The sequence below is a fragment of the Colobus angolensis genome, unplaced genomic scaffold, assembly GCF_000951035.1.
Source record: "Colobus angolensis palliatus isolate OR3802 unplaced genomic scaffold, Cang.pa_1.0 Scaffold188, whole genome shotgun sequence".
Classification (NCBI taxonomy): Eukaryota; Metazoa; Chordata; class Mammalia; order Primates; family Cercopithecidae; genus Colobus; species Colobus angolensis.
Genome location: NW_012115021.1, coordinates 2,334,487 through 2,352,956, shown reverse-complemented (window position 1 = coordinate 2,352,956; position 18,470 = coordinate 2,334,487). Strand labels below are relative to the sequence as shown.

Here is an 18,470-nt window from a genome sequence, read left to right as displayed (position 1 = left end):
GACAAACCTGGTCATTCTTTGTCTAGAGGCTTGGGAAATACATCAAAGGGAAAATAGTTGAGTAGATTAAATCTGGAAGGTAGTCACTAAATTCCAAGGCGTTTAGAAAAGAAAATTTCTTTATTTCGTATGAAAGTGCGATCAGGGATAGGACTCTGAAGTAGACAGATGAGAAAAGAGAATTCTAACGTATTTCTTTAATTCTGTCTGCAAAACTATATGGAGCATATAAAACTGGAAGGTGCTAATGTAAAGATTGAACAGGAGGAGGTGGGTGGTAAGAAGTACTATAAAAGGAACTAAAGGTGAAAATATAGCATTCAAATGCAAGCAAGATATATTTGGAGAGCTAACCAATGACAGTGCTAAGGAAATGGAGATTGCTAGCCCAGTGATGAAAGACTAGGGCACTATTATATTTGGGATGGATTTGGGTAGAGAGGTGAGAGGGATGTCTGGAAAACAGAAGTGTACAAGAGCCATGGATTAGAATTCTGGCAGGCGCGAGTGAGAAGAAGGTAAAATGCATCTTGGACATGGAATGAACCACATACACCAGAATCTTGAAACTGCCTGGTTTAAGGGGGGAAACCAAGGGAAGAGCCATTGATGACAGCAAGTTTCCACTTTAAGAAACTGAAAAGAGATCTAATGTACAACATGAGGACTATAGGTAATAAAATTGTACCATATATGGGATTCATGTCAAATGAGTAGATTGTAGCTGCTATTGCCACAAAAAACAAAAAATGGGTAACTATGTCAGATGATGGATATATTAATTTGCTTCACTATAGTAACCTTTTTACTATATGTATGTATTCTGTAACATCATGATATATTATACCTTAAATGTACATGGTAAAGTTTATGTTTAAAAAAAGAAGAAAACAGCAACAATGATAAAGCAATGGGGAAAATAGCTGATCAACAATATCATTAGTATTTTCAACAGTGGTACAGCAGAAAACCCGGAAACTGTATTATTATTTTAAAGGAATTTATAATAAGTGAATAAATACATTACTTTCATTTATCTAGAAAAAGGAAAAAGGCCGGGCACAGTGGCTCACACCTGTAATCCTAGCACTTTAGGAGGCTGAGGTGGATGGATCACTTGAGGTCAGGAGTCCGAGACCAGCCTAGTCGACATGATGAAACCCCCATCTCTACTAAAAATACAAAAATTAGCCAGACGTGGTAGTGCGTGCCTGTAATCCCAGCCACTCAGGAGGCCGAGGCAGGAGAATCACTTGAACCCAGGAGGTGGAGGTTGCAGTGAGCCAAGATTGCGCCATTGCACTCCAGCCTGGGGGAAAAGAGGAAAACTGTCTAAAAAACACACACACACACACACACACACACAAAACTGGAAAGGTAGTGTAGCGCTTGGGGGTGATGGTGCTTGGTCGCTTAGCTTATAGCAAAAGAATGTCCTAAGTTAAAAGCAGGAAAATCAAAGACTGGGACACGGAGATATCTGAGGAAGCCCCGGCCATCTGATGATCTCTGGGTTTACCGAAGTCAGCATTTTGCCCTTTTCTGTCTCTTTTATTTTTGTCTGCAGTTTAACTGCAGAATGATGATAGTTTGCGTGAATGTACTGCAGCCTAAAAGCATGAATACAAGCTGTTCTGGAAACAGTGTTTCTGTATAAATATAAATGACAGTGATACCCACCTATCCCGATGTCAAACTTCAGTCTACTTTACTTACCTTCACTTACCACTCATATGTCCCAAACCCAGAATTAAAGTAAAAAGGGTCTCTGAACGCTTGAAATTGTTGACACGAATCCAGTGAACCCTACTCACAGGACAGGCCTTAGGCCCCTTACTCAAAGACCCATGAACCAGTGTCAATAAAACCTTCTCTCACACAAGGTTCATGTGAGTTTGCCTGTCTGGCTACCCACCCCACAGTAGATTAGGGAGTGGGAGGGGAAGAGGGAAAAGTCAGAGATAATGACAGCAATGAAAATTTAAAAGTTCTGGCCGGGCATAGTGGCTCACACCTGTAATCCCAGCACTTTGGGAGGCTGGGGTGGGTGGATCACCTGAGGTCGAGTTCGAGACCAGCCCAAACAACATGGTGGAACCCCATTCTCTACTAAATACAAAAAAAATTAGCTTGGCATGGTGGTATATGCCTGTAATCCCAGCTACTTGGGAGGCTGAGGCAGGAGAATCACTTGAACCTGGGAGGCGGAGGTCGCAGTGAGCCAAGATTTCGCTATTGCACTCCAACCTGGGCGACAAGAGCAAAACTCTGTCTCAAAAAAAAAAAAAAAAAAAAAATTAAAAGACGGAACTACAAAAATGAGATAAAAAACTGAAATACTAATACTCAGCAATCTGGAGCTATGGAGTGTAGGAAGGAGAGTTCTTGCCTTCTCAGACGTGCCTGAGGGGATGTTTAGACTGATGAGCCTGCAAGGTCAAGAGAGTTTCAAGTTATAAGGTATATACTCTTAAGAAGTAAAGGGGGCCAGGCGCGTGGCCTGTAATCCCAGCACTTTGGGAGGCTGAGGAAGGTGGATCATGAGGTCAGGAGTTCAAGAGCAGCCTGGCTAATATGGTGAAACCCCGTCCCTGCTAAAAATACAAAAATTAGCTGGGCATGGTGGCACACACCTGTAGTCCCAGCTACTCAGGAGGCTGAGGCAGAAGAATCGCTTGAACCCAGGAGGTGGAGGTTGCAGTGAGCCGAGATTGTACCACTGCATTCCAGCCTGGGCGATAGAGCGAGACCCCATCTGAAAAAAAAAAAAAAGAAGTAGTAGTAGTAAAGGGAGCAAATGGCACATTTTAAAAACTTCCAACCAAAATGGTTAAAGTAATTTTTAAAGGCATTTTAGCTTTCAAAGGAATAAGCTTCAGTGATCTGGAAAATCCATTTAAGCAATGCTTATAGTACGAATGAGGATATTGGGTCTTAGGCATAGGAGGATGAGAGAGCATGAAAAAAGAGAAAGCTTTGTTAGAAGAAGAGTAATGGGCCATAAAAATAGATAAGGAAGAAAGGAAGAAGTACATCTCAAAGGAGGAGAGCGGTGATGGGGGTGGAGGGGTGGATTTCTCTTGGTAGCATCACACACGAAGGTTGCCTGCTCAGATTACAGGAGGTGCATAACTATGACCTAAGCAATCACTTGATTGCTTCAGGAAATGGTAGAATTTCTGTGATGGTCTTTGTTTCTCACTGTAATACTTTGTACTAATCAATTCATCAACAACTGATTGAATCCCAATTACATGTCATGCCTGACTCTGGTTCATTGGTAGAAGCTACAATTGAGTCACATCAGTGTAACTACAGGCTCCTAATCTTTTGTTTAGAAGTAGTTAGTGGCCGTGCTTTCACTTATCTTTATTTTACTATTGTTTTTAAGAGCAATAGATCTTGAATTGTGGGGAATAGTTTGGCAAACTACATCCTGTTGGAGATTTTTGGAGCTATAAGTGACCAAAGTTTATGTTATACTATGACTAACTGATTCTCTCCATCACTCAAAAGAGTAAGTAGGAAAACCTCAGGCTTTGAATTAAGACAAAATTTTAATTCATCTCAATTGGTGGTTTGCTAGACACTTTCTTCCTCATCAGTTCTTTTATACAGCATAGCATGAATAGGCTCTAAGGCTGGGGCTGGCCCAAAGCCAACCAAGGGCACAGCCTGAGAGACAGTTCTAATGTAGGGTCACTGAGAGGCCTCATCATATTACTCTTTTCATCCAAGTGGTTGGTTTGGTTCAGACTCACCATATGCAAAAGTGAATCTGTCTACTAATGTATTCATTCAGTAAACTTTTATCTGGTCCCTATAGTGTTCAAGGTATCATATAAAAACTAAAGGACCATACAAAGATGAATACAAAGTTGATTTCACATAGATTTATGAAACACCTATTGTGAATGAGGCACTCTACTAAGGGTTGGCAATACAGTATGACTAAAACACAGTTGTTGGCCCCAAAGACATCACGGTTTAGTGGGGAAGGTTGGCTGATAAAAAGACAAGATGGTTCAGCGTTGGACATGTTATGATTGGGATCAGCATGGAGCTCTAAGAGAACCCATTGGCAGAGCACCTAACCTTATGGAAGACTTTCTGGAAGAGATGACATTTCTGACGATCTCTTCAAAGAATTTTAGTAATTTAGTGATGCCTTAATCATGAAGGGAAGTTCTGGAGGATCATGAAAGATTTTATTCTCACACACTTTTTGTAGTGCCCTACAATAAATGATGGGATTTATAGCAATTATTGTTCTTCATTGATTGTTTTGAGATTTTGATTTCTTCAATATTTGGTTGTCCTTAAAAATTGTATCAGCTAGCACCTTAATACTAAGGGAAACATTTTCAGCTCAGAATCGCATCTGGGTTTGAAAAGGACTCTTCCCCGCTGGGTACCAGACTCCTAACCACAACAGACCTTTGCTAAAAGGGCATCTCAACTTTACATGGCTTCAAATATGATTTTATCATCAAGTGAAGCAATTTACATATCATTAGTTAGGTCATATTTTTAGATTTTATTTTCTGAAAAGGTTAATTTTAATCAGCCCTTTTGCTTATTTAGAGTGACCAATTTGAAATACTTCATTCAGAGCCTCAGCATTAGTAAAATTACAAGATATTTTTCCCTCATTGAATAGAAAGCTTGAAATTTTAGATCAAGTATCACCAAATTAGTTTGTTAAATTGATGCCGTGGGTGGCGACCTCCTGTCGCTGAAAAAGAGATGCATGTGAACAGAGAGATGCTAATGACCTCATAACCCTGTGGGTACCATCCTAATGCTATCCAGGGGAAGCCCTGCTGCCTTGTTTTCCTTTTCTTTCTCTCTTCCCCACCATCCTCCACCCCTTACACCCATAATTATCCAGCTGTGAAGGTAGTCAAACATTTTCTTTATTTTCTATCACTGAAATGCTTCACACTGCCACAGTGGCCAATTTTTTTTTTCCTTTTGAGGTGAAGGTAGTATGTTACAATCAGAATAAACCTCTGAAATAGGGTTTGCAGAAGAAAAAAATTAACGTGGAGTTGACCAGAACTTATTGTTTGATGTGCCTTCAGGAAATGTCCGAATTTATTGGGATAACTTCCAGATGTCTGTTGTAAAATGCTTCCGTAGGAAATAGGCGAGACTGTAGGGAAACATCTGGTTTTTGTCTCTGTTTAAGTTAATTAATTATGGTCTGCTATTTTTTCCCGCTACAGGTCATCTGACTGCAGTTGAGAGTTGTAGCTACTCTGGACTTTCTGTATCTGTCAACTTAATCACCATGTCATAGATGGTTTGTTGCATATTAGCTGCAGCATGAGCCAGAGGGTTTCATTTACTAGAACTGGGTGGAGCATATTTTATGGCATGAGGTTTTGCTTCTTTGAAGGAAACCCAGAGGAATGTCAGTAGCCGGAAGCCGAAATATCCTAGACACTCACGTCCCAGGAGACTAGTTCCTCATCATCCTGTGTGCTTTTTAGTTCCCTTATTACTCTAAGACTAAAGTGGATTCAAACTCAAACTATATAAAGTAATATGACTAATCCTGGAACAACAGGGCAGATCTTACACATCCAAATGAGTCTTGCCCTCTTTGATGCGGTTGTCTTGAGGGGCTTAACACTGAAAGGAGTTCAGTATACATTCAGGACTCCTTTTAGAATCACTTTCAGAGATGGTGACTTACTCTGTTGAATGAGCTTTATTATCACAAGTCTTAATCTCTTGAAGACGTGTGAGATTCTTGAAGAAAATCTTGAAGGTTTTCTGAAAAGGTTAAAACTTGTTTAGTGTCAAGTGTGCTGCATGCTGCATAAGGTGGATAGATTAGTTGACCATTACTATTTGGGGCTTAAAACGAGGTTTAACTGAAGACATTCGTTACTCTTTGCTCATAGTAGAGGTGAAATAAGATGTCACAGAGGTAGCAAAGAATTTACCCACAACAAATTCTGGTTTAATTGGAGATAAGAGGTTTTAAAACAAGAAAATCTGTCATCGCAATAGAAAGTGTGTTTACCATTCAAACCTAATAAATATAATTTTAGACCATTGGATGCTTTCCTCAAATTTTGAAATTAAGGTTATACTGGTTTCATAAAATGAGTTAGAGAGATTTTCATCTTTTTCTCTTATTTATAATAATTTGAATCCCTGGGTTGCAAACTCAAACTTGGCTATACATTGCAGTCACCCAGGTGATTCTAATGTGCAGTCAAGGTTGGGCATCATGGGTTTAAGTCACATTAAAACTATTTGCTCATGAAAATTGAAATAGAGTTCTGCTAGAAAGCCACATGGGGCCAGTGCACTGTTCATGTTTTCCTCTTCTTTTGAATCAGTTTTGCCAGGAAATTGATGATTTTCAAGGAAATCATAAAATTGGTTCAAAGAAAGAACCAATAAAATTTGGGTTTATATAAACCCAAATTATCCTTTTTATTTCGTTTCTATTTCCTTAGTTTCAGCTCTTCTCCTTATTTGATGGGTTTTATTGTTCTTTTTCTAATTTCTTAAGATGAATACCGTCTTTCATGAGCATCTTTAATAATGAAGGTATTTAAGGCTACACATCTTTTCTGATTTTAGTTTTAATTAGGCCTTCTATTGCACTTGTAATTTTGCTTTTAATTTTATCTTTGATATAATACTTATTAAGATGGTAATTTTTAATTTCCAAGAATCTTAATTCAAGGAGCTAGACTTTTTTTCTAATCACATTTTTATGAGAATGTATCCTGTGACATTTTTCTTATTTTGAATTTCTGAAGAGTTCTTTGAAGTCAAGTATGATACTGATTCTCATAAAAGCTCCACGGACATATAAAAAATTAATTATACAGTTGAGCCTTGAACAGTGCTGGGGTTAAGGATACCAATTCCCCACACAGTTGAAAATCCACATATAATTTTGACTCCCCCAGAACTTAACAACTAATAGCCTCCTGTTGGCTGGAAGCCTTAGCAATAACATAAACAGTTGATGAACACATATTTTGTATGTTATATACATTATATACTGTATTCTTACAATAAAGTAAGCTAGAGAAAAAAATATTATTAAGAAAATCTTAGGCCAGGTGTAGTAGCTCATGCCTGTAATCCTAGCACCTTGGGAGGTCAAGGTGGGCAGATCACTTGAGGCCAGGAGATCGAGACCAGCCTGGCCAATGTGGCGAAACCCCATTTCTACTTAAAATACAAAAATTAGCCAGGCATGGTGGCACAGGCCTGTAATCCCAGCTACTACAGAGGCTGAGGCAGGGGTTCACTTGAGAATCTACAGAGAATCGCTTGAGCCTGGGAGGCAGAGGTTGCAGTGAGCCGAGATTGCATCACTGCACTCCAGTGTAGGCGACAGAGCAAGACTCTCTCTCAAAAAACAAAAATATATATTATATATATATATATATTAAAGAAAAGAAAATATATTTGCTACTCATTAAGTGGAAGTGGATCATCACCAAAGTCTTTATGTTCATGTTGAGTAGGCTGAGGAGGAGGAAGAGGTGGGATTCGTCTTGCTGTCTAGGGGTGGCAGAGGGAGAAGAGCCACATATAAGTGGATCCATGCAATTCAAACTTGTGTTGTTTAAGGATCAGCTGTATTCTCTTATTTGTAATACACAAAGTTCTTCATATATCTATTAAATCAAGTTTATTGGTTGTATATTCAATTTTCCCATATTTTTTCTATTATATATACCTAAATATGTATATTATATGTTGCTGTGCAACAAATTACCCCAATGCTTAATGACTTAACACTATAAACATTTAGTACCTCACAGTTTCTGTGGGTCAGAAATTTGGGTCAAGCTTAGCTGGATGGATTCTGGCTCAGGATCTCTCATGAGGTGGCAGTCAAACTATTGGTCAGGGCTGCAGTCATCTGAAAGGTTGATTTGTGCTGGGGGACCCATTTCCAAGATAGTTCACTCATGTGGCTGTAGACACAGCATTTCAGTTCCTCACTGACTGTTGGCAGAACAGCCACATGGGCTTCTCCACAAGGCGGCCTGATTATTCTTGTGACAGAGCAGCTGGCTTTCCCCAAAGTGAGTGATCCAAGAAAGAAAGCATGCAGGAAGCTACAGTGTCTTTTATAACTTAGTCTCCAAAGTTGCACAGCATCACTTTTGCTTTTTTTTTTCTCTTCATGAGAAGCAAGTCAGTAAGTCTTGCCTGCACTCATGAGGAGGCACATAAGGCTTCACCTTGTAAACAGAGAGCCAAAGAATTTATGGACATTATTGTAAAGCAGTAATTCAGTCCGAATAACACACTGTATATTTTTAAACAATTTCTTCTTGCATTTAGTAGTTAAATATATGAAGCAAAAATGAGTTCTTTTGTTTATTGAATACAAGTTCATGAGTTGTATTTTTTTCATAAAGTGCCTCTTATTATGACATAATGTTGCTTTGTGATCCTATTTAGAACTTTACTCTTAAACTCAAACTTTGCCCAGTATTAACATTTCCATTCTTGCTTTCTTTTTGTTGCATCTACCTTGTTTTTAACCTTCTCTTATCTACTTTTTAACGTATATTTCTCATGAACAATATATACCTGGGTTTTGTATTTTAACACAGCCTAGTAATCTTGGTATTTTAATGAGAGAATTTAACCCATTCACACTTAGTATAACAACAGATATATTTGAAATTTTTCCTTCTACTTTGCTATTTCACTTTGTTTCACCCTTTTCCTTTTTGCTGTTTTGGTGAAGTTTTATTTTTTATTGTTTTATTTGGAATTTTTACTCTGCTTTTCCATTCACTAGTGCTTACCTTCCCACTTCTGATATTTCTAGTAAATAATGTGTATGTGTGTATTTCTCAAATAGCTATAACTTTATTCTTCCACTGTGATCCTCTCTCTCTCTCTCTTTCTCTGTTTACACACTCCATGTCCCCCATTCAGTTAAGATTTCTAGAGCATTTTATTTTTCTCCTCTCACCTCCCCTGTAAATCCTAGCTATTGCTCATACCATATTTTTAGTTCTTGACCATTATTAGGTTTTCCTTCATAGCATGTCTCTTCTACTTCTAGAAGCCTTGCTTAGTACTTAAATGCAAGTTTCATATTGTCATATTGATTTATATATAATTATATATTTAATGATTCATTGTTCACATCTGTATTCTTCCCTCTTGATCTTTCCCTGGCTTGAGGACTTTTAATTGTTAGTATGGTTATTTAGTTAGAGTGTTTTGTTGAGCGTTTTCCTCAGTGGGGCATGTGGATGCTATCTTCTGTGAATGCAGGCTCCTCGAATACAGGGACTTTGTATTGTTTACTTCTGTGTTCCTAGCACCTAAAACTGTGCCTGGTACATAACAAGCAATCGATATATGTTAGCTGTTTCGTGGTATTAAATACTACATATTTGCATGTCTGTCTTTCACCCTGAGCATTTATGTTGTTGGTGATGGTTGATCTCTCACACATCTGCTAGTATTTTTGTATCACCCTGAGAACTTAATGTCTTGGCCACTGTAGAAATCTTGATTCAAAGTCCTTTTTCCTCTTTAATTTGTAGATTTTATTCTACCATCTCCTACCTCCCACTACTATAGATGAGAAGTCTGATGCTAGGCTGATTTATTTTCCTTTTGTAACTCGTTCTTTCTCCGTGGCCTCTTCTGATCTTTTTGCCAGCTAGTAGGGATTTTGCCCCATCAATTGTGCGTAGAAGTCATGTTTCAAGCTTCAAATTGAAGTCTTTTTTTTTAACCATAGAAAATGTTCTCTCTTATTTTTGTAATTATTGCCTCTTCATCTGTTCCTTTTTGCTGATTTTGGAATCAAGTCTCTTGGCTTTGAATGCTAGTCTCTTATTTATTCTTCCTGACTTTCATCATTTTGATTTTACTCTGTGTGAGAGATTTTTCATCTGCTTGCTCTTTCAGGTCAATAATGTGTTTTCCCCACCATTCTTTCTTTTAGTTACCTTTAACCCATTGATTTTTTCTTTTTTTTTTTTTTGAGATAGAGTCTCACTGTGTTGCCCAGGCTGGAGTGCACTGGCTCAATCTCAGCTCACTGCAACCTTTACCTCCCAGGTTCAAGTGATTCTCCTGCGTCAGCCTCACCCTCCTTAGTAGCTGGGATTACAGGTGTGTGCCACCACACCTGGCCATTTTTTTATATTTTCAGTAGAGATGGGGTTTCACCATGTTGGCCAGGCTGGTCTTGAACTTCTGACCTCAAGTGATCTACCCACCTCAGCCTCCCGAAGTATTGGGATTACAGGCATGAGCTACTGCACCCGGCCAACCCACTGATATTTTAAGTTTGTATAGTATATTCTTAATGCCAAGAATTAATACGTTTTTGTTCTTTCTTGTATGTTCTTCTTATTACTTTAAAAATAAACTAGTTCTCTGTTTCCTCCAGTAGTCCTGTCTTATTAGCAACCATCTGCTTTAGTAGATCTGATTGGTCTGTCTCTCTCTAGTTGCCGGATCCTCTTAGGTACTAGCTTATTTCCGTTTTCTATTTTCTGCTTAAGCTAGGTTAAGCCTTCCCATAGTTGGAGGCACAACAGTTTCTACACCTGCATCGAGTGTGAAAAGAAGTCTCTGTGTTTCTAGGTACCCCTAAATGCAAGTGATCTGTTCTTTTCGTTTCAGGGATGTGAAAGACATCTTCCTACACTTTTTCTAGTAGGATCCAACATTTCAGCTTCCCCTGCCTCCAAACCAAGACCACACACACGCTTTGAGGCAGAGCCACCCCGTTAATCAAGTGTCCACAGTTCCCTCAGGCCTAGTTCTTCCATGTTTTCACCCCAGGGCTCCCTGCTGCTGCTACTCTAGCCCCCTTCAGACCTGGACCAACAGAGTCCTTCAACCGTCCTCTGGTTCCTCCAGCTTACTCACCCTAGACAGCTGAAGGCTGGGAGAAGGAAGAGTAACAGAGATCAGAGATGCAGAATCCTTCCCCCTTTCTTTGTGGTTTGTTTGTTTGTTTGTTTGTTTGTTTGTTTGTTTTAGACAGGGTCTCACTGTGTCACCCAGGCTGGAATACAGCGGTGTGATCTCAGCTCCACTGCAGCCTCGACCTACCTGGCCTCAGGCGATCCTCCCACTTCAGCCTCCTGAGCAGCTGGGACTACAGGTGTGCACCGTCACACCTGGCTAATTTTTTTGTACTTTTTGTAGAGAAGGGGTTTTGCCATGTTTCCCAATCTGATCTTGAACTCCTGGGCTCAAGCAATCCACCCACCTCGGCTTCCCAAAGTGTTAGGATTACTGGTGTGAGCCATCGTGCCCAGCCTTCTTTACATTTTGATGAACAATAGCCTATATTTTTGCAACTGGTTTACACTAAGCCCAGTGTGAATAAGGTTATATGAATTAATACATAAGAAAATATTGGCGCTGTGTGCAGTGACTTATGCCTGTAATCCCGACACTTTGGGAGGCCAAGGCAGGTGGATCACCTAAGGTCGGGAGTTCGAGACCAGTGTGACCAAAGTGGTGAAACCCCATCTCTACTTAAAATACAAAATTAGCCAGGCGTGGTGGCAGGTGCCTGTAATCCCAGCTACTCGGGAGGCTGAGGCAGGAGAATCGAGAATCACTTTAACCTGGGAGGCGGAGGTTGCAGTGTGCCAAGATCACGCCATTGTACTCCAGCCTGGGCAACAAGAGTGAAACTCTGTCTCAAAAAAAAGAAAGAAAGAAAGAAAGAAAATATTGGAATCTTAGAATTAGAAATAACTTGGTCATAATAAAATAAGTCTCTTAATTTGTATGTTGCCTTACCATTTCAATGCAATTTTATACACATGTTCTCATTTGAGTTCCAAAATAGCCCTGTGTGGTAAGTATGGAAGTTATCATCCACACTTGACAGATAAGAAAACTACAGCTCATAAAGGTTACATCACTTGCCCAAGGACACATGGGTAATGAATGGACCTGGACCAGAGAATTCACCTTCTTATCACACTATGCCACTGCTTGTTTATTTGTTTGTTTGCAATTGCCTTCAGAACATGTTACATTGTATAAATGGTTTCTAGAATCCCTAAATTATATGCTATAACCTGTATTATATTTTTTCAATTATTTCTATTATGCTGATATGAGCAATTTAAAATGTGTATACATAATAGGATATGGAGTATAAAGTAATAAGATTTTTAAATGTAGTTGGAAATCTAACGAAACAGGAATTTGAAAATCATTTGAAAAAGATTACTATTACTAGAATATGTGTATTATTTCCTGAAGGTAGCCATTTTGTTTCTCTCTTCTTCTTTTTTTTTTTGTTTTTGTTTTTTAAACATAGTCTTTTCTCTGTTGCCCAGGCTGGAGTGCAGTGGTGTAATCTTGGTTCATTGCAACCTCTGCCTCCCGGGTTCAAGCGATTCTTCTGCCTCAACCACCTGAGTAGCTGGGATTATAGGCTCACACCACCACGCCTGGCTAATTTTTGTATTTTTAGTAGAGATGGGGTTTTGTCACATTGGCCAGGCTAGTTTCAAACTCCTGACCTCAAGTGATCTGCCCGCCTCAGCCTCCCAAAGTGCTGGGATTAAAGGTATGAGCTACCATGCCTGGCGAAGGTAACCTTTTTGAAGGAGGACATGCATTTTTATATGAGTAGTTAAATTTGTCTCTTTGTAATATATTTTTAAAACATTTGAATTTGTCTTATTATGCAGTAGAAGCCATGCAGTAGGGAAATGGCCCTCTCCCTATCAAACATGACATCGAGAGAATGTAACCATGTTACATATGTTTGTTTTGTCTTAGAGTTTTATAGTATAAGACTAAATGAATTAGTAGCTATTTTAAAGACCAGACCTTTGTTCTGATCTCTGCTGCTTTTCATGCTAACACTATATTTTAAAGTATTATCTCATACTCAAGAGTGATATTAAAAATACTTAAAAACTGATATGGCCCGGTCAGTGATCACTGAGAATATACACGGGCTCTGCACACCTGGTGTAGTTGCTGGCTGGCAGTACATCTGACCTGCTCAGCCACATCACACAGCACCCTTCACTTGCCTGAGTGCTTTCATCTCCATTCTCCCAGGTGATCTGGGGAGGGATGTAGTGCCATCCTCATTTTGCAAATTGGGGGAATCACAGCCCCAAGGAGCTGACCATAGGGCCCCTTAGAATAAAATATTTCTGGCTCTTAGTTTGGTGTTCTTCCTTGGGTAGAAATTTCCCTCTTTTCAGAGGAGAAGGAAGAGTTGAGAATAGTCATATTTGATAGGACAAATACCAGCTCCTTTCAGAGGAAACTCATAGTAGGTGGTGGGTAGAATTAGCACCACCCCATCCTTCCTGGCATCTTCCATTCCCAAGCAGATTTGTCACTTTCAGGGCCTTTGCAGGAGATGCTTGTCCTGGAAGAGTAAAACTGGCTCAGGCAAGAGAGGAGAGTTTTCCTGGTGGAATAATCTGACTCAGCCTCTTTTCTCCATATTAACAGGGATGTTATGTACACAGCCTCACTTTAAAAGTATATTCTTTTAATTCCTTGTTTTTTCCCTTCTCCTCCTTCCACAGAATGGTCTCCCCTCAGAGAGCAACCCGTATGTTTTTAATGGTGACTTTGTAGATCGAGGAAAGTATTCCATAGAGATCCTAATGATCCTGTGTGTGAGTTTTCTTGTCTACCCCAATGACCTGCACTTGAACAGAGGGAACCATGAAGATTTTATGATGAATCTGAGGTAACCCAGGCCTTTAGATTTTCTCTTTTAAAAGTTTTGCACTCTGGAAAATGCTGTCATGTTTAGTTCCTAACAGAGATACAAGTGAGTGTATTGGAAGAGGGATGAGGGGGATCTCAAGGAGGACTTCAGTTCTTACCCCTTTCACCACCCCCATTCGTCTGCTGAGTATCAGTTGCCCTGAAACTCCCTTTCTATCTTTTCTTCCAGTTCTGTCCATTCTTTTCCCTTCTATTATGTTCTTTCTCTTGCTCCCATGCCCGACCTTCACAGGCTAAGTTGTGTGTTGGATAGGTGTGTGAGGCCGGGTTTGGAGGTGTGGAAGGTTCTTCGAGCATACTTGGATGGAATAGTTCTGTTACTACTCTTGGCTTGCCTCAGATATTGTCTCAGAAACTAGTTCCATGTTTTTCACCGATGCGTGTATTGTTTTATGGCATGGTAATTGCTTCTGGCATTGTTTCACATAAACATATTTACAAACACAGCATTTCAACTATCTAACTCACCGGAAACTTGAGGAATAAAGATTGGTTAGATGGTTTAAGAATCTTTGCTGGAAGGCGCACTAGATGACAAATGTTCCCTTTTCCCTTATTTTTTCCTTCTTCTTTTAAAAACATCTCTTGTTTTATGAAAAACAGAAATCAGTTTGCTCTAGGACAGTGGAAGATATGGCATGTCTCATGCTTTTGGTCCTGGGCTTTTGGGTGCCTTGATAAAGCTCAACAACTGATTAGTTTTGTCTTTGGGGCAGTTTGGCACCTGGCTTGAGTACAGAGTTTCCATTCTAATTCTCAAGGTATGGAAGCAAATGCTAAAACTGTGAAGGAAAAAAATCCCAGGACTATTATCAGAGGCCCATTATATATAATATAGCGCAATACTTTAATTTAGGCATGCTGTTTATCCTTATTGCCTATGATATTTATCTAGTGTCTATAATGGTTAATGAAGGAGACATGGCCCCTGCCCTCATAGAGCTTACATCTAGCAGGGAAGACGCATGTTGAGCAGGTTTTTCAAGTGTGATGAGTTTGTAAAGGGAGAATCCAACCTTGTCTGAGGGATGATGGAAGGTTCCCCCATAGAAATATGGCATTAGCCTGACAGCTGAAGAATGAATTAGGCAATCAAGAAAGAGCCATAGAGGGGAATGGGAAACAGTGTCCCACAGTGAGGGGACAACTTATGCAGAGCTCAGGACAAGACTGTTTAGATGTGAAAGAAGTTCAGGAGGGCAGGAGCATAGACTGAGGGACAGGGTGGTGCCTGATAGGGCTGGAGAAATAAGAAATGATTGGATGGTTCAAAGGAATTTGGAAGGACTTCCTAGAACAACAGAATGTCACTGGAGAATGTCATAAAATTTGTGTTTTAAAATGCAGTAGGGGGAGAGAGTTGGAGAGGGGCAAGAGTGAATACACGCCGGTCAATTAGGAAGTAGTTGAAGGTTAAAGGGATAGATAATGGGTTCTCATTTAGACTAGGGTAGTGGTGATGGAGATGCAAAGAAATAGATTCAAGAGGAATTTAGGCAATGATGATTTAAGGCTCAGTAACTGGATATGGGGGAGCTGAAAGAGGAGGGAATCGGCCGCACATAGTAGCTCATGCCTGTAATCCCAGCACTTTGAGAGGCCGAGGTGGGCAGATCACAAGGTCAGGAGATCAAGACCATCCTGGCTAACACAGTGAAACCCCGTCTCTACTAAAAAGTACAAAAAAATTAGCCAGGTGTGGTGGCGGGCGCCTGTAGTCCCAGCTTCTTGGGAGGCTGAGGCAGGAGAATGGTGTGAACCTGGGAGGCGGAGCTTGCAGTGAGCCAAGACCGTACCACTGCACTCCAGCCTGGGCTACAGAGTGAGACTCCATCTCAAAAAAAAAAAAAAAAAGAACGAAAGAGAGAGGAGGGAATTAAGGATGACCTCCAGGTTCCCAGCTTGAGTTTGGGGGTACAGTGCATCATTCAGTGATATTGGGAATGTGTGGAAAGAGGATACAGGTTGGGATGAGGGGGAATGATGAATTCAGTTTGGGGTATGCTGGTTTGAGGTACTATTGAGTAGGCAGTTGAGTGTACATACGTGTCCAGAGATCAGAAATGAAGTGTGGCCTGGAACATCATCCTGTGGTATTGACACCAGATAATAACTGAAAGCCTGGGCAGGGATGGGATTCCCAAAGGAGAAAGTGAGGGGAGAAGAGAGCCAAGGATGGAATCTGAAGGAACTACCACATTTAAGGTGAGGTAGAGGAGAGCTTGCAAAAGAGGCTCAGAAGAGCCAGGAGGAAAACCAAAGAGTTTATGGTCACAGAATCCAAGGGAAGAAAAGTTTTCTAGAAGGATGGTAGAGTCAGCTGTATTTAGTGTTTCAGAGAGGGCAAGAAAAGTGGGGACTACAAGGCGTCCATTGGATTAAACAGTGTGGACACCTTTGGTGAGTACAGGATGGAATTCATCTCAGAAAACATAACGTTACACTATAGCAGTCTGATGTGACATGATTTCCATGGAAAGCTAGAGTGAGTGTATTGCATTTCATCTTCACAGTGTTGGATATTAAGTGCACTTACTGTTATCCCAAAGCAAGGAAAAGTAACAGAAATATTGTCATCATTGAATCTCCCTTCACTACTGCTATTCAGGCATTAAGATTCCTGACACTTTCTATTAAAACCCTCAATACCATTATGGGACCTATATCAGAGAGAGCATGCCAAGCCAACTTGTAACCTTCTAGGCCTTTATCTTTGTTCAGTCTTTTCTTTTTTTCCAATCATTTACTGTATAGGATGTCTGATTTTCCAATCATTTACTGTATAGGATGTCTGAGAAATTCTATCTAAATGAAAAGTCTTCTCCCACACAGATTCCCCCAGCTACCACAGCATGCTTCTCTGCATACTTGTAGCATTTACACAACCTGTGCCTACCACATATTTCTTAAGTTGTCTTACAATTGTTTCATAGAAATCTATCTTCTTTCCCCAGCTATACTATAAGCTCCTTGAGGGTAGGGATGATGTCATTGGTTGCTTTTATGCTTTCCAGTCATGTGTAGCAAAGACTCAGGTAAGTAATACTTCCAACTGAACTCTGGTTTCTTGAGTTCTTGGTGCTTGTGATACTGAGATGCCAAGGACTCCCCTTTTTGCATGACTCATGGAAGTAGGCGTTATCAACAATCAAATCATTTAAATCCCATTTTTTTTAGGTATGGCTTCACGAAAGAAATTTTGCATAAATATAAGGTAAGACATACTTTTTTTCTTTTTCTTTTTCTCTTTTTTTTTAGTATTCATTTTGCTGTTTCTATAGAGAAATTTAAAAAGAGCCAAGAAAGACCACATTGATGCTTTAGGAAAGGTGATAGGCCAGCTAGTCAGAATGCATGCCAATAAAATACAAGCACAGCAGGAAGCCCTGGCCACGGTAGAGTCTTATATTTTCTTTCTGGATTAAGCCACACTTTTTCATTGTGAGTTTTGTGTAAGTTTTAGCATAGATAGGTATTTCATTGCTTTAAAGGTACCAAGGATTTGTTTTACTTAGGTGTGGTAAAACATGCAGACATAGAAATGACTGTCATGAAGGAAGAGATTTTTATTTACAGTTCTCTGGAAAAGGGGGGCACTACACGCCACCCTGGGGAACCGCGTGGGGAAGCACCAGAGTTGGTCAGAAGGCAGAGGAAGGCTGGGTACGGTGGCTCACACCTGTAATCCCAGCACTTTGGGAGGCTGAGGCAGGCAGATCACGAGGTCGGGAGATCAAGACCAGCCTGACCAACGTGGTGAAACCCTCTCTCTACTAAAAATATAGAAATTAGCTGGGCGTGGTGGCATGTTCCTGTAATCCCAGCTACTCAGGAGACTGAGGTAGGAGAATAGCTTGAACCCGGGAGGCATAGGTTGCAATGAGCCGAGATCGCGCCACTGCACTCCAGCCTGGGCAACAGAGTGAGACTCCGTCTCAAAAAAAAAAAAAAAAAGAAGGCAGAGGAAGCGAGAGCTTTGATTGTGGTTTTTGTAGGAGGTTGAGAGCTTTGATTGTGGTTTTTGTAGGAGGGAGGGCGGAGGGAAGCATCTGAGTGTAATCTGGTTTAGGACTGACCAGTTTGAGTAATTTCAGCCTGCTCTGGGCCACAGAGGTTGTCCCTAGTTGTCTGGTACCTGGCCCCAGGATGAAGAGTGTGAGAGCTCCATAAAGAAGGTAGCTGGGGTGTGGGCTCTCCATTGCTTGGTTTGCTTATGAAGGGCGAGTCATTGACTATCTAGGAATTAGCTAGCCCTGGGAGGGACAGTCTCTCCTTCAGAGTCAGCAAGGCCCCAAGATGTAATAGTATCAAAAATACAGAATAAAGGGCCAGGCACAGTGGTTCACACCTGTAATCCCAGCACTTTGGGGGGCTGAGGTGGGCAGATCACCTGAGGTCAGAAGTTCGAGACCAGCCTGGCCAACATGGAGAAACCCCGTCTCTACTGAAAATACAACCATTAGCTGGGCATGGTGGCATACGCCTGTAGTCCCAGCTACTTGGGAGGCTGAGGCAGGAGAATCGCTTGAACCTGGGAGGCAGAAGTTGCAGTGAGCCAAGGTGGTGCCACTGCACTCCAATGTGCAACAGAGCGAGACTCCATCTCAAAAAAAAAAAAAAAACACACACACACACACATAGAATAAAAAGACATGATAAATACATGCTAACTGGTTAGTGACTCCTTGCTGACTTCCTTTGAGTGG

The 18,470-nt window shown here is 40.5% G+C and overlaps 1 protein-coding gene across 1 annotated transcript in view; it reads left to right on the top strand.

Moving 5' to 3' along the window:
• PPEF1 (protein phosphatase, EF-hand calcium binding domain 1) overlaps positions 1 to 18,470 on the top strand; it is a 152,134-nt gene that overhangs the window by 89,498 nt on the left and 44,166 nt on the right. The window contains exons 12-13 of the mRNA XM_011940215.1: positions 13,557 to 13,723; positions 16,942 to 16,978. Of these exons, the coding sequence (XP_011795605.1) occupies positions 13,557 to 13,723; positions 16,942 to 16,978 (204 nt within the window). The remainder of the gene's footprint in view (positions 1 to 13,556; positions 13,724 to 16,941; positions 16,979 to 18,470) is intronic.